Source organism: Leptodactylus fuscus, chromosome 3 (assembly GCF_031893055.1).
Source record: "Leptodactylus fuscus isolate aLepFus1 chromosome 3, aLepFus1.hap2, whole genome shotgun sequence".
Taxonomy (NCBI): Eukaryota; Metazoa; Chordata; class Amphibia; order Anura; family Leptodactylidae; genus Leptodactylus; species Leptodactylus fuscus.
Genome location: NC_134267.1, coordinates 166,868,459 through 166,885,428, shown reverse-complemented (window position 1 = coordinate 166,885,428; position 16,970 = coordinate 166,868,459). Strand labels below are relative to the sequence as shown.

General features: G+C 38.1%; 1 protein-coding gene across 1 annotated transcript in view; it reads right to left on the bottom strand.

Moving 5' to 3' along the window:
* The window catches only part of SI (sucrase-isomaltase), a 160,997-nt gene that overhangs the window by 118,658 nt on the left and 25,369 nt on the right, over positions 1–16,970 (bottom strand). The window contains exons 8-17 of the mRNA XM_075268726.1: positions 14,226–14,325; positions 13,571–13,683; positions 13,002–13,127; positions 11,447–11,578; positions 10,353–10,472; positions 8,791–8,904; positions 7,547–7,631; positions 5,035–5,152; positions 3,276–3,447; positions 844–960 (exon numbers count right to left, since the gene is read on the bottom strand). Of these exons, the coding sequence (XP_075124827.1) occupies positions 844–960; positions 3,276–3,447; positions 5,035–5,152; positions 7,547–7,631; positions 8,791–8,904; positions 10,353–10,472; positions 11,447–11,578; positions 13,002–13,127; positions 13,571–13,683; positions 14,226–14,325 (1,197 nt within the window). The remainder of the gene's footprint in view (positions 1–843; positions 961–3,275; positions 3,448–5,034; positions 5,153–7,546; positions 7,632–8,790; positions 8,905–10,352; positions 10,473–11,446; positions 11,579–13,001; positions 13,128–13,570; positions 13,684–14,225; positions 14,326–16,970) is intronic.

Genomic DNA, 16,970 nt, shown 5'->3' with positions numbered 1-16,970 from the left:
GAAGTGTCAAGTAAGTTCTCCACGACAGTAATCAGCTTCTGAGTAGTAGACATACTTGAGAATATATACATATAGGGATTATATTTTTGAGGTGACTTCCTTATACTTAAAAAGAACCTTTCAGGTCCTCGGGCACATGTGGTTTCACATATTGCTAGAAAGTCGACAGTGTGCTGAATTCAGCAGACTGTCAAATTTCCCATTATGTGCCCGGGGCAAGAGATATCAGTGCCATTACCAATAGCTTTTCACTGTCAGAAGGGCATTCCTGACAATCTAACTGGGAACGCCCCTCTTGACAGTACTTTGTGTAGCGCTATACCATGAGGGGGCGTTCCTTACTACCCAATCATGACCCTCCCGACAGTACTCATGCATAGACTAGTACTGGGGGGTGTTCCTCACTGCTCAGCATCATCGCTGGGTGGTAAGGAACACCCCCTCACAGTATAGCACTACACAAAGTACTGTCAGTAGGGGCATTCCCAGTTAGATTTTCAGGAACAGTGAAAAGCTATCGGTAAATGTACTGATAGCTTTTCCACTGGGGCACATAACCGGAAAGCCTACATTGCGCTGAATTTAGCGCACTGCTGGCTTTTTAGCGGTATACAAAACCACATGTGCCCGAGGACATGAAAGGTCCTCTTTAAAAGATAATTGTATAATGCAACCAAATGACCACCTTATACATTGAAGACACTTATTACTATGTTAACATACACTAATAAGTGCATCTGTATACTAATATTCTGTTAATGTAATAAAATAGCATTGTATGTGTTAATACTGTAGGAAAATGTTCTGTATAACTATGTGTTGTCATCAGATTAAAATAGATACCTTGTAATTCTCTGCATTGTGGTTTCTAGAAAATGGATAAAATGCCCCAACTTGCATCCACCGGTTGCAGAGATCTTCAGAGGAATCATCAAAGAAACCACAAATATCAGCTCCAATCTAAGGAAAAATATTGAAACATTAATATTTATTGTATATACCAATTAGACTTTCATGTACCAGCTTTAAATGGGTTTTTCCACAATGGAAATCTTATCATCTATCTATCTATCTATCTATCTATCTATCTATCTATCTATCTATCTATCTATAAAATACAAAAAACAGTCTTCTGTTATATGTGGAGTTTAATGATGGGATTCATTTCATTATTGTTTTTTTGCTGTTTGGGTTAGAGAACCTCCCAAATGGTGAAGGAGCTCCCTTATATGCTTGTATATAAAAAGTTGGTATATTACTTCATTTTGTACACTTGAAAATGGGAGAGAACTTCCCAAAATGCATTGTGTAAGTGAATGAGAATAAAGGACTTCTATCTGGATGATTTAGTGAGCATGGGTTGTTTTTTTGGATTGCAATCACTATATATTCCTCTTACATTCTCTGATTTTAAAATCTATGGGATTGGTAGTAAATGTCCAATTGTTGGGGGACCCACCACTCCAACAATACACCATTTATGCTAGGTTCACACTAGCGTTCGGGTCTCCATTCTGTGGTTTCCGTCTTCTGCATGCAGAAGACGGAAACCTGTCAGATCGGTCCGGCCATGAGCGGTGGTGAGTGTTTTATGCTCTCCGCCGCGAAACCGTTTTTTCTAAACCGGACACACAGTACTGCATGTCCGACTGTGTCCGGATTTAAAAAAACGGTTTCGTGGCGGAGAGCATAAAACGCTCACCGCCGCTCACGGCTGGACATCTTTCAAACCCATTCAAATGAGTGGGTTTGAAAGAGTCCTGCAGATTTCTGCCTTCTGCCTCTGTTGTGTGTAGGAAATGGAAACCTGCAGAACGGAGGCTGGGCGCAGATGTGAACGAGCCATTAGATGTCTCAATAAATCTCATAATCATTGAAAAGACTAACAGAGCACATTCTCAACTGTTCCTCCATCTTAACTCCTACACAATGTAAGGAGATATGGAGGACCTGAGACCCCTTTCTTGCCACTGTTTAGGGTCCCAGCAGTGGGGTTATCAGTAAACATTTATCACCTATGCTGCATTGATAAATAGCCATTGTGGAAAAAGTCCATAAATACAATTTTTTTTTTACAAATATAAATGAATATGTAATATATATTTATGATTATACTTATGATTAGTCACATTTGAATCAGAGCAGAATTTTAATAACCCTTTCTTGCCTGCCTTTTACAAAGTATGGATTTTTTTTTTTTTTTTTTTTTTTTTTAGGAAAGTCATCTAGTACTGAGTCTTACGGCAATATTCCTTGTAAAAAATATTAAAAATAGCTGTCCTCCAAAATAAATAAAACTGTCTTCCTAGTGATATCCCTAGTTGGCTGCCCTGTAATTCAGTGGCTATCGACTTACAATCCACAGTAGCTACCAATGAGTAACGCTTTAGGCATCACTTTATTCCTCGGGAAGTGTTGTTTTATCTGTAAATCCATAAAAATAATATAAACTGCAGCATCTTCATCATTTGGACGGTCAGAATGGAAATCTAAATCATTTTGGAACTGGTGTAGATTTCCATTTTAACTCATGCCCAAAAGAGTGATATAAGTTATAATAAATTTGGCGGGCTGATGCATCCTCACCCTGGCCCATCCTGATCCCCATCCCGCTGCGTCCATATAAGCACATTGTGATAAGTTAGGCTAGATCAGGGGTTGTGGTGCAAGTGTGAAAGGCTCTTGCACCAAATATGCACCACAGTATAATCCCTCTATACCAGTCTGGTGTGAGGGATTGATGAATTCCTCAAGTGGATTTTTTTTATAAATAAAATATATATTTTCTAATTCTCTCTTTTTTAAAAAAAAAAAAAAAAAAGTTAATGCTATTCAAAAGACATTTAGAATATATTGAATTAAATAAAACTGTTTATTGGTAAATGGGTTATAGAAGAGTAATTCCCCATATTTGCAAGAATTATCATGGGCTATGTAATAATTAGCATTTTATTGAATTAATTAGCATTTCATATTTTATAAGGAATTAATTAAATCTGAAATTTTAGTCTTTATTTTCAAAGAAGGAAATAGCAGAAAATAGTATCTGAATAAATAGAGAAATAAATAGATCTCTACTTATAAAGCATTTAAGCCACTGAAATATTTAGCTGCAAATGTTGCCTATTTTTCAGTTGCTCTCTGTGTTGACTGTCAGTAAAACATCCAATTGGCAATAAAATAAATCATGATGTTCTACACAAATAAACACAATTTAGTGCTAATTCCCATAGATGACCATTTGTTTTGCAGGCTTATTTATGTAATGTGCTTACATAAGGTATTCCAAAAAGACTGAATTCAAGCATTCCTGGTATAGCCCATTTAATATCATTCCAGTTGGCAGCATTATCTCCTAGCCAATGTCCTGAGTATTTGCCTGCTCCAGCAAAAGTAGATCGAGAAAAAATGATGCTTCTTTTTCCAGGGAAAACAGCTTTGATGGCTCTGAAAATGAAAGCCATTAGAAAATATAGCTTACTGCAACTATTGTCCTGATCACATGTATAATGGAATGATTTCACTTTTTCAAAAAGGCTACAGATTGACAAAGAAATTCACTTTTAGCTTTATATGCTATTTCTACACACACACACACGTGTGTGTGTGTATATATATATATATATATATATATATATATTAACAGCTTCTGTATATATTGAAAACTTTTGTATTAAAATATGTCAATTTATATATAAACAGATAGATAGATAGATAGATAGATAGATAGATAGATAGATAGACTATACAGACATTTTACAGTATTTTTTATTGTATATGTATGTAGTCAATAAATTCCATATGATTTTAACTCTTATAGTTTTTGGCATGAAAGATATTCATATGAGAGGGAAACTTCAGAAAAAATATAGCTTATCAATATAAACTGAGTCTTCAAGATCCAGGTAGATTGTAGTTATGTTCTGTCCACAAGATAGGAAATAGGTCTCTGATAATGGGACCACAAATGACAGTGGTCCCATTCATCTCTATGAGTCTGCTGAAGAAAAGTGAAATGCAATTCTTAGCTACAGGGTGGGCCATAAGTATGGATACACCCAGATAAAATGGAAGTGGTTGGTGATATCACCTTACTGTTTGTGGCATATTACTACATGGAAGAGGGCAAACATTTGACCTCGGGTGAAGCCCTTGGTGGCCATCTGCAAAGCCACCATTTTGGATTCAACTTTTTTCAATGGGAAGGGGGTCATTTGACACATACACATGGAGAATTGCACAAGACAAACAATGTGTGCTCTTTTTTAACATAGCTTTTTCATTATCGAGTTATTGAAATGTTTTTAATATGGAGCAACGACAGTAACCCACTAAAGGATGTGCCCCACATCCTGGATCTTCACAGAGTACATCATAGCCTTCAAATGAGAAATCCAAGGAAGTGATATCTGAAGATCTTGACCAATAATAATAATAATAATAATAATAATAATAATAATAATAATGTACTAGCGCTATTCTAAAAATATCTGCTTTACAAATACCAGTAATGATGGATGCTGCAAGAGTCCAATTTCCCTTGGCTGAAAAACCAATAAAAAACAACCAAAAATTGAGGCAAACATAGCACTCAGCATTTTGTTTGCTATGTTTGCCTCAATTTTTGGTTGTTTTGTATGGTTTATTCAGAGGTAATGGCACACAACTTTGGTTAGGGGTAGTTTACAAATAGTTTACAAACAGGGGGTCTATTTGATAAAAACATGACTGTTATAGTCCTTAATCCCCGACTCTTGTGCAATGTTCTTGTTTTTCTGAAAAACCAATAAACATTCATAAAATATGGTCACACTCCCAAATATACTAACCTATTGCTTCTCAAGTATCTAAATAAAACCATTGAGCATCCTCCAGAGCAGCACAATGCCCAAGAGGTGCAGAAGATGGGTAAAGTACACATTCTTAGAAAATGATTACGCTAATGCCATTGCCCCTTGCTGGGACACGACCCACTTAGAGACATAAATAATAATAATAATAATAATAATAATAATAATAATAATAATAACTTACTCTTCTGTAGAAAGAGCCATTGCATATCCATACAAACTATGCACATCATAATGGGAGCCCCAAGCTTGTTTTGCATCCATACAGAGTGTCTTTGAAAACATCACTCGATCCATAATTGCTTAAAGAAAAATAAATAAAAAAGGCAAAGATATTTTAGGAACCTTTAGCCGCATTTTGTTCATCTAATTCCTACAAAGATACTTTTCTTAGAAGAGTGAATTATAAATGTGCTAGCTCCTTGATACATGACCATGCAGCTTGTACTAAGGCTGTTTAATGAACATCATAGTTCAAAGTGATCAATAAGTCAAGCTGCAGACAAACTCTGCCATTAACCTTTACAACCACTATTAAAATATTTTGGAAGCACTTTTGAGGTGACACGTTAATTAGTGTCTAGCTTATGTTTTGTTTATTAGGCTTAAGAATAAATAGCAAGTAGAAATAGGTTACAAAGATCAGTTTAGGCAGCGCGCTGTTATACTCATTTTTTATTCTGATAGAGTAAGAGAGATTTGGAATTCTATGTACAGGGAAAATTATTATACGGTTTCATAATCAATCCTGTCAATGAGCTTGACTATGACTTGCTTGGCTATGTTCACACTGCTTTATTTTTTTTTTACATTTTGTAACATTACAGTGAATTTTCGTATACTGTAGTGTCACCAGGTCATATGATTATATAGTTGTATGTTCCTGCCATTGACTCTCATTAACAAAAAAAAATCCAATATAGATAATATTTGTTTTGTGTATGCTTGTATTGATAAAATTGTTGACTACAAGCATATTCAATACAGCTGTTAAGGTATACCAAGGTATATTGGCCAAATGTACAGTTCGCCAAAAGGGTACCTATGACAAATATTTGGCTAATGATCGGGTATTAAGCAAAAAACTAGAGTCTTCCACTTTTTACAGTCTTCTTTGCTAGAATAGTTTGTACCACTTCAGGGGTTGTCTTTATTAGGGTCTGTGCACACAGAGTAAAGTGGCGCTGATTCTGGCACAATAACTCGCGTAAGAATCAGCGCTGAAAAAAAGACTCCCATTGACTTCAATGGGTTCCATTTTCTACGCAATGGGCAAATGGGCAATGGGCAAAAAACCCTCCTATTGATTTCAATGTGTTCCACATGGAAAACAGAACACATTGAAGTCAATGGGAGTTTTTTCTTCAGCTCTGATTCTTGCGCGAGTTATCGTGCCACTTTACTCTGTGTGAACGGACCCTTATAAGCTGACAAGAAAAATCTTTGAGAAGATAACATGTTTTTTAGCAGACCCCTACTCTGGGCAACTGATTTATGTCTAAAATGCAAGACCACATCTATAACCACAGAATGCCTCAAAATAGATTATATAAGCCAGACAAGCTCCTTAAGTGTATAGGAAAATTTAAAGTATATACTCCAATAAGACACTTATTTTGGGACTAGGGGATAAGTGCTATCTATAGTACAACCCCATTAATCAGAAAACCTTGTTAGGCCAAAGCCCCATATAGCAAATGCTGGTGAAAAAAGCATCAGAAACAAGTTTTTTTTCCACATTGTTTTCCATTGAGCTTTTGCTGCATTTTTCTCTGTCTTACGCTATGGGGAAAACACTTGCCATTCCACAGCTAAAATTAATGTTCTGTATTTTTCAAAAATGCTATTTTTCTGCAGCTCTTTTTTCATAATGTGTAGATAAATTTAATAAAATCTCATTCACTTTTCTGGCACTGTAAAAAGTAGCATCTTTATCCGTAACGTTTTCACAGCAGCCAAAAATGCAGTTTCCCCATTGTGGGGTTTTAGCCTTCAAGTCTCTAACTTTCAGTCGGCAAACTGGAAAAACAGCACATTGACATGCCTTGGCTATAATATTCACTTTAAGCACACATTTTTCATATAAAAGAGGCCTTATTTATAACAATAGACTAGAGTACATTTTTAAGTTCTACTATGAATGTTGCTTTATAGAGATGAGCGAGTAGTACTCGATCGAGTAGGTATTCGATCGAATACTACGGTATTCTAAATACTCGTACCCGATCAAGTACTACTACCTGTTTGAAGTTAAGATTCGATGCAGAACCAGTATTGATTGGCAGAATGCTATACATTGCCAATCAAAGCTGGTTCTTCTCCTACCTTTAGAAGTCTTCTCCTTGCGCAGCGTCCCCGCGTCCTCTTCCGGCTCTGCATTCACTCTGCCAGGCATCGGGCCTGGGCAGAGCCGACTGCGCATGTCCACTTGTAGTGCGGGCAGAGTGAATTCAAGGCCGGAAGAGGACGCGGGGACGCTGCGCTGGGAGAAGAATCCAGCCCGACCCTCACTCATGGACTTGGTAAGTAAAATTTGATCGAATGTTGCGTACCCCTGAAACGAGCATTTCCCCCCTAGACTATAATGGGGTTCGAAACCCGTTCGAACAGTCGAGCAGTGTGCGGCTATTCGAATCGGATTTCGAACCCCGAACATTTTAGTGTTCGCTCATCTCTATTGCTTTACAATGTCTTACCAGGTGTGTATGGGGGATAGTTCCACTTGTTAATTTCACATCCTTTACTTGATCCTCTCACAAAGTTGGAGACTTCATTCATATCCTGTTTAGATAATATTAAGATTACTCTCAAGTATATAAGGTATATAAGTAGTACAGTACAGGTCATCATTATGTCAATGGTAATGCAAACATACAGCACAGTAGAGCAATAGTAGTGGAAACTGAAGAGCTCCAAAGACACTAATAACGTAACTCTTCCCTCTTCTTTCTGCTAACCATTCTTATATATGAGATAGTTGGCAACCAAATGCTCAATATTGTCTTACCCTCTGTATTTTTTTGCATAGACCAACAATTCATTTTTATCACAATAGGGAGGATAAAATACAGGATCATATATTGGGCATATTGTATTTCATCTTGTCTTATTCATTTTCCCTTGCAAAATTAGATATCAGTATACTACTAGGCGATACCCATCACATTGTTGGTTGATCTTCTGAAAATCAGCACATTCATACAATGTAATGTATAATGTAGGCCTGCAATAGTCAGCTGCTTCTAATACAATTAACATTATTTAATCTGAATTCTAACATTTTGATCTTGTAGTCTCAAGTGAATATGATGAAGATTGATTTTATCTTGTGCGCAACATAAAGACACATCTTTTCAGACAGGCCTATCACAATTCCTAATGTAAACCCTTTTGTAATTAGAATCCCTAAAATGAACCCTCCTCTGTTCCAGCTCCCACATTACCTGATCACATGATATGATGCCGTTTCAGGCTTACTTTATGCCCAGGCACTATCTGCACATTAAAGGACACGACTGGTGACGGCTCATACAGTTTTATGTTTGTGTAATGACTGTAACCTCTATTACAAAATTGTCTGATCATTGTATAAGCAATGCCGCCCCTGCTACCTCTTGTGTCACCCCCTCTTCCTCATAGATTGTAAGCTCTTGTGAGCAGGGCCCTCAGTCCCATTGTGTGAAGTGACTATTTCTTTGTATGTATCTTTTTGTCTGTACCCTACAAATTGTACAGCGCTGCGGAATATGTTGACACTATATAAATAAAATGTATTATAATAAAATGTATTATTATCTTGTGTACTCTGATCAGTTCTGTTAGTGTGAGATTATACAAAATTAGCGGCTTACTAGTAAATAGAAATAGAGCAAATATTATGTGCAATTATGAATTTACAATAGAAGTACGTAATTCTGAAGTATAAATATATTTTACTTACAATCCATATTCCATCATATTTGACTTGCTGATAAAATTTCAGACATTCATCCACCCACCACTTTGTGCACACATCATTAGTATAATCAGGGAATACAGTAACTCCAGGCCAGACCTAAAATACAGAAAAAGAAATTACATTTCATGAAAAATACGTAGGGAAGAGTATGGCCTTATTAGATCAAATATAAATCATGTATTGCTATATTGATTATGAGGCCTTGTACCTTTCAACATTAGGCACACATCTATCCCTTTTTTACGCTAAGGCCCCACGGGCCGGAACCACTGCGCTAAATTGCTGCGGGAAGAACCGCGACGTGAACGCATTGAGGTTCTTTCCACAACGCTTTCAACATAAAGTTCGTAGAGTTTTCCTCCGCGGACTTTCTTTTTTTTTTTTTTTTTTTTTAATGTAGATTGTGAGCCCCACATAGAGCTCACAATGTACATTTTTCCCTATCAGTATGTCTTTTTTTGGAATATGGGCTGGAAATCCATGCAAACACGGGGAGGACATACAAACTCCTTGCAGATGGTTTTTTGCCCTTGGCAGGATTTGAACACCAGGACTCCAGCGCTGCAAGGCTGCAGTGCTAACCACTGAGCCACCGTGTGGCCCCTCCTCCGCGGACTTTCTGTTACAATTATATCTATGGGAAAGCCGCCATCGTTTCCATAGACATAATTGAAATGCTGCAATTTTCAAAACCGTAACGGTTTTGGAAATCGCAGTGTGTCCGAGCTGCAATTTTTTCTGCAAAGTGGGCATGGGATTCGCAAGAATCCCATCCACTTTGCAAGTACTGTAAAACGCTGCGATTTTTACTGTGGCGCTTCCGGCCCGTGGGGCCCCGGCCTTAATCCTTATGTCTGTAATGACTATAGTCATTAGTTATATTATTTTAATACTGGTGATACATATAATATAGGTGTCTGTTGCACACTTTTTCAGCCGAGATCTCACTCAACTCCCAGGCACACTTGAAGCAATGCATTTGTCCTGTAAAGACGGGACAGTTGAAATCCATCTGTCTGATCCTTATAAGTTTTGTGCACTGTGGTGCCAACTCAAGTAGAGCAAGTGGCATATCTACAGATATGACCTTTAATGCATTGAAACATGTTAATAAGATTGTCTCTATGGTTGACCAAGATGGGTTTAACCAACTCCTTCCAAGTCTTTACTGTAGACATAGACACTAATAACAAAATACAAAGGTTTCGAGGTGCTCATTTGTGCTTCATAATATATTGTATGGGAAATGTAGAGTAATTTACAGACAAGAGTATGCATTATCCAGTGTATGAAGAGAAGTAGATAAGATAAGATTTAGAGACCAGTAGAGGTTAGACTTTGATAGTGAAGATAGGCTAAACTTGCAGGTCAAGGGACTTTGATCTGAGTAACTTATGGTATGGCTTATTGATGGAATAAAATTGAGTTAGTGGCATAAAGAAACATTTTACAATTTGACATCCTTTCATCTAATTTCCACAAAACAATAACAAAACAATATAGCTAATATTAATACATAAAAGATTAAATTGTATAGACTGTACCTCTCCAACAAGGGGGGTTTGGCCATCAGATTCATTTACCCACACACCAAGTCTCTGTCCACTTTCATAAGCTTCATACGGTAGATCACCCACTAGTCTTCCATTGGAAATAGCAGGATCCTATAACAACAGAACCAAACATTTCATATCAATTTGATTAAGACCACAACTTCCACCCTACATAATACTTCCATTCCCAAATTTTAATCTTCACTTCAACTAACAGCAAATTTTTAGAACCTAAAAAACTCATTTTTGTAGCAGAAGAAATTCAAATAACACTACAAGCCAGATGCATTGAGATTAAAGTAAGTCATACATGAACAGTGAAATCATGGCAGACCAAGTGGAACAGTTTTTTTCGGCAGCTGTTCCTACAAGTTGGCATTGATGTGCCCTAATAAGGCACATAGAGGGTTCTCCTAATGGGGCAATGTTACAAGTATTCTAATTACTGTGCTAAGAAGAATACTATTATTTTTTCCCACAAAAAAATCAACCACTTGTTCCTTAAAACGGAGGTTTCAGCATCCTCTGTGTGAGTGAATCAATAGTGCGTATGCATAACCACTCCATTAACCTTTGTGGGACAGAAGAAATGTTGTGCTGTCAGTCAATCCCATAGAAGTGAATGGAGTAGTAGATGTGCATGGGATACCTAAGTGTTATGCATTGGGAAAAAAAAACCCTTTAAGATCTAACATATGCCTGATAACCAAAGTGTACCTAAACTTTCAAGCTGCATATAAAATTGCAAATCCCAATTGCTTTCAACTGGTGATATGTCCAGAAATAATAAGTTAGAGCTGTGATCTTGGTATCACTTGAAGTGTGAGAATTGCTTTTTTTCATATGTTTTATAATGTCCATGATGTAACATTGGTAGCAACCTATAGAAGAGCCTAGAAATAGGGAAACAGACCGAAGGTGGATTTCAGCACAGGATTTCATAGAAGTAAACCAAAATTTGTTAATAAAGTATACGATAGAATGTATTAATAATCCAAATGCTGCTAGAAAGTAAAAAAAAAAAATTAAAAGTCTCCTGACATTTAAAGGTGTTATGGTAAGACATACTTCCCCTTTAAACCTACCAATATGATGATATATCTTTGTCCACCAGCATGCAGAAAATCAGCAAAGTTTGGAAGATCTGCAAAGTTTACTTTGTCATAGGTGAAATCTTTTCTGTTTTCCATGTAGTCAATGTCAGTAAATTGGACATCCTAAAATAAGTGAAAGACAAATATATAAATATACATATTTTATCTGATATGACATAATGGAAGCTCCTGACACCCTCCGACACAAATGTCAATATAGTTAATTATTCATAATGTAGGTGAATGTATTTACACCAACATCCCTAGACTAATATTATAAATGTGAAAGTTTGGATGTTTGTTAGTCAATCACACAAAAATGGCTGAATGGATTTGGATGAAATTTGGCAAATAGTTTGTAACCTGGATTAACACATAAACTACTTATTATCCTTGTAAATAGCATGGCTTCACGACTGTTATGAATCTATGTTCATATACTATATTAAACTGCTCTTGGCAGCAGACTGATAAAACCTGGTCTATTATCTCTTTATGTTAACACTCAGATAACACTGAGTCATTGTGTACAAGCATTTGCATATTTTCTGATCTACTCCAGTGCTGAGACACTGACATGGGAAAACTCCTTTAATCTACATTGGCAGTTTGTAAATTTTAAACATACCGAGAAAAAGAAAATCTAATTTGTTGCAAAATTCTAAAACAATGAGCGCTATGAAGGTAGCCAGAAGTCAACAGAGTTCTCCTCAAGTAGAGCTGAGGAGGCTTGAGAAAGCTAGGTGTCAAGTGGCTCTTAGAGCAGCTGAAATGCTAGAGCAGGCGGATCATCAACACCAACAAAACGCTCATTATATGGTGTTCCAGCGAGCTGCTGAGATGCTGGAACGATCACAGACACGGCACGAGGAAAAAGTTCAGCAGCAGGCCAGCTAGAGAGCTGCTGAAACGCCGGAGCAGGCAGATCATTGACATCAACAATTTGCTGAATATAGGCAGATCATCGACGCCAACAACAAGCAGACAAAGTCACGGGCAGAGGCTAGTAGGCTATGTGGCTCATTTTAATTTTTTTTTTTACACTTATTTTCCACTATTAAAAGGGATTCTACAATTATTTAAAAATGACTGAAAAAGGTATGCAAACAGCTGTAGATTCAATTGTGCTCCAGTCACCAGCTGCGTTCCACTTTCTGCACCCATCAAATAGAAGAAAATGGCTGGGAATGCTCTCATAGTCATTCAAAGGCTGAGACAGGTCACTGCAGCAACCTCTGATAGACTTAAAGATAGTGGCTATTGGGATGGCAGTGACTCTGACAATATTTTTAGGGTAGCATCTCATCTAGTGGAGAGACAATCAGGATACAACATGCTTGCCTTTTCTTCTAAGCAAAAAGGCTAGATGAACCCTGGTGTAAAAATGTAATATTTAGTTGTAATACACTACCTTCAAAAATATAATCTCATGGACTATTGGATTTCAATTTCAGGGGTGACAACATTCAGTGTAGTTCAGAAACTACAGTACACCTAACACTGCATTGTGCAGCAGCATCTACTTATGTGTCCATTCTCTACTTACATATGGTATTTGAAGGTTCCTATTTCTTGTAACCACGTCCTTTACTTCATCAAGTGATTTGTAGCCCCATCGACTGAGATGAAACCCAAGAGTCCAATATGCTGGCATGTATGGTCTTCCAATAAACTAAAATACAATAGTGATACAGAACAAGACTTATATGTAGATAAATAGATAGATGTTAGATAGATAGATAGATAGATAGATAGATAGATAGACTTAAAGATATAAACATATAGCTATCATACTATTAAATACATCAGGCCTCCATTGATTCATCTACAGTATATTTCTATTTATGGGTGGAATAATCAGCCAAAATATGTAAAGGAGTAGGGGGCATGTGTAAAAAACTAGCAAAAAAATGAGGATTTTAGCAACATAAATAAAAGAAACAAGAAAACAAAAATGAAAGAAAACGTTTTGTAATATAAGATGTATTTCTGTGTCCTTTTGATAATAAAAACTAATTCACTAAATAACCTTTTTATTCCCACTAAATTCTGTATTGGCCTGTGTGGTTTTAATATACACGTTATTGTGTGATGAAACCCAAAAGTAAAATGTACCTCTAGATACTCCATAACAACTTCTTCGGGATTGTTGCCAACAAATACATAAAAGTCCAGGATTCCTCCAATTGTTCTATAAGTAATTGCTGGTGCAGGCTGAATTATTACATCTGTAATGTAAAGTGGAGTAAAAAATATGAAAGGATAGTAGTATGGGATGAATATGCAAATCTGTCTCCCAAGATGTAAACAGGAATACAGTGCCTCTGTTATGCTGCCCTCTATAGCAAGCACCCTGAACAACATGCCCGACTTCCCAGAAGTCTTTACTGCATGATGCGAGGTTATAACCAAATCAATTTCTCAGCTACGGACGGCGCCGTTTCTGTCTGGTTGGACTTCATCAGCACAGCCTAGAGAGAATTGATTTGGTTTAAGTGAGAGGCTGAAAGAGCAGATTGTGGGGATAACGTCTATCCTTAGGGAGAGACCACCTTCTTAGGGGTGTGGAGACTTATACAGCCACACACCTGAGAAGGTGGTCTCTCCCTAAGGATAGACGTTATCCCCACAATCAGGATAGTAGTAGTAATGGTAACTACACTTCATGTCTACCCACAGCTTAGTCTCACAATGTCAATACCAATAAACTGTCATATACAATATTTCTTGTACAGAATAAGTTCATAATTAGAGTTATAAATATACTTGCCCATTGCATTGCTGTTCATTAAAAAGACACCAAAGGATGCTCCTGTTTCGTCCTCCAAACACAGAAAAAATGTCTGTGCACCATATAAGTTAAATCCATCCTGCAGAATAAGCAGTGCAGTACAGTATTATTATTACACAGTACAGTGCGGAAATATGAATATTATTTGTATCATAGAATGCAAGTACTAGTAGCCAGAAACTCGCACTTTCCGAGTGTGTATGTACCTTAAATAGAATGAGGGTAATAATCTGCTGTCAGAAACCTCTGCCAATGGATCAGCCATGTTGAAATTTAACATGACTAACCTTTCTTTCTTGTGTATTTGCCATCAAGAGCCAGTAGTTTTAGGAAACCATCCAAAAAAAAAAACAACTTAGTGGTCCATCTACTTCTGCCATTATATTGTTTCCTTTTTTTTTTTTTTTTTTTTTAGGATAGATGTGCTTATCCTGGGCATGTACACTCACCGGCCACTTTATTAGGTACACCATGCTAGTAACGGGTTGGACCCCCTTTTGCCTTCAGAACTGCCTCAATTCTTCGTGGCATAGATACAACAAGGTGCTGGAAGCATTCCTCAGAGATTTTGGTCCATATTGACATGATGGCATCACACAGTTTCCGCAGATTTGTCGGCTGCACATCCATGATGCGAATCTCCCGTTCCACCACATCCCAAAGATGCTCTATTGGATTGAGATCTTGTGACTGTGGAGGCCATTGGAGTACAGTGAACTCATTGTCATGTTCAAGAAACCAGTCTGAGATGATTCCAGCTTTATGACATGGCGCATTATCCTGCTGAAAGTAGCCATCAGATGTTGGGTACATTGTGGTCATAAAGGGATGGACATGGTCAGCAACAATACTCAGGTAGGCTTTGGCGTTGCAACGATGCTCAATTGGTACCAAGGGGCCCAAAGAGTGCCAAGAAAATATTCCCCACACCATGACACCACCACTACCAGCCTGAACCGTTGATACAAGGCAGGATGGATCTATGCTTTCATGTTGTTGACGCCAAATTCTGACCCTACCATCCGAATGTCGCAGCAGAAATCGAGACTCATCAGACCAGGCAACGTTTTTCCAATCTTCAATTGTCCAATTTCGATGAGCTTGTGCAAATTGTAGCCTCAGTTTCCTGTTCTTAGCTGAAAGGAGTGGCACCCGGTGTGGTCTTCTGCTGCTGTAGCCCATCTGCCTCAAAGTTCGACGTACTGTGCATTCAGAGATGCTCTTCTGGCTACCTTGGTTGTAACGGGTGGCTATTTGAGTCACTGTTGCCTTTCTATCAGCTCGAACCAGTCTGGCCATTCTCCTCTGACCTCTGGCATCAACAACGCATTTCCGCCCACAGAACTGCCGCTCACTGGATGTTTTTTCTTTTTCGGACCATTCTCTGTAAACCCTAGAGATGGTTGTGCGTGAAAATCCCAGTAGATCAGCAGTTTCTGAAATACTCAGACCAGCCCTTCTGGCACCAACAACCATGCCACGTTCAAAGGCACTCAAATCACCTTTCTTCCCCATACTGATGCTCGGCTTGAACTGCAGGAGATTGTCTTGACCATGTCTACATGCCTAAATGCACTGAGTTGCCGCCATGTGATTGGCTGATTAGAAATTAAGTGTTAACAAGCAGTTGGACAGGTGTACCTAATAAAGTGGCCGGTGAGTGTATAAATTCACCTATTGCAGATTTCCCAACCACATTTGCTGGAAGTTTGTTCATCTACTCTTATCAGTAAAATAATACTTTCTAACATTGGTTCTGATCTTCAGCTTCCTGATATTGATTCTAATTTGGTCCCACTGATATAAGTGGTTCTGACTGACATGTCCGACTGACAATCTCATGTGTATGAACAGCTTTACTTCTACCTGTTTGATAAAGACAAATCCACCAATAGCTTTCACCATAAGTGAGGTAATTCATTATTAAAATTTTATACAGAGTCTGTCACCAAAACCCACTATATCAACCCGGCCCCACAGATAGGACAGAGCCCCTGGGATCAAATAGTGTTTTCTCCTTGGGAATTGGTGTCTCAATGTGCAAATGAGCTCTTAGGAGAAAAAAGGGCTTTGCTGCTTATCTGGAGCAACAACAACACCGGTATTGCTTCAAAGAGCTTGTTTGCATATTGATAATAAAAGGCTATATCTCTGCAATGGAGGAACCAAACTTTATTTCAAGGTACTCAGTGGGTCTGACTTATCAAGGAAAGGGCTCATGAGAAATCTATGGGAGATCTTTGCTGGCATACATTTCTGAGCGTGGAGGAATTCCCCCTCCCCTCCTGACAGTACTAGTCTATGGATGAGTCGGGGGGGGGGGGGCATTCCTCACTGCTCAGCATCATTTCTGGGCAGTCAGGAACACCCCCTCTGAGAGTTTAGCACTACACATAGTACTGTCAGGAGGGGCATTCCTCACTGCTCAATGTTATGGCTGGGCGGTAGGGAACGCCCCCACTGACAGTATAGTGCTACCCACAGTACTGTCAGGAGGAGTGTTCCCAGCTAGACTGTCAGGAACGCCCTTCTGACAGTGAAGATCTATCGGTAATTGCACCGATATCTCTTACCCCATGGGACATAACGGGAAAGCCGACAGTGCGCTGAATTCAGAGCACTGCTGGCTTTCTAGCGGTGTATAAAACCACGTGTGCCCGAGGATATGAAAGGTCCATTTTAAATGCTTTCATGATTGTGTACATACATATAGTCAGACCTTTC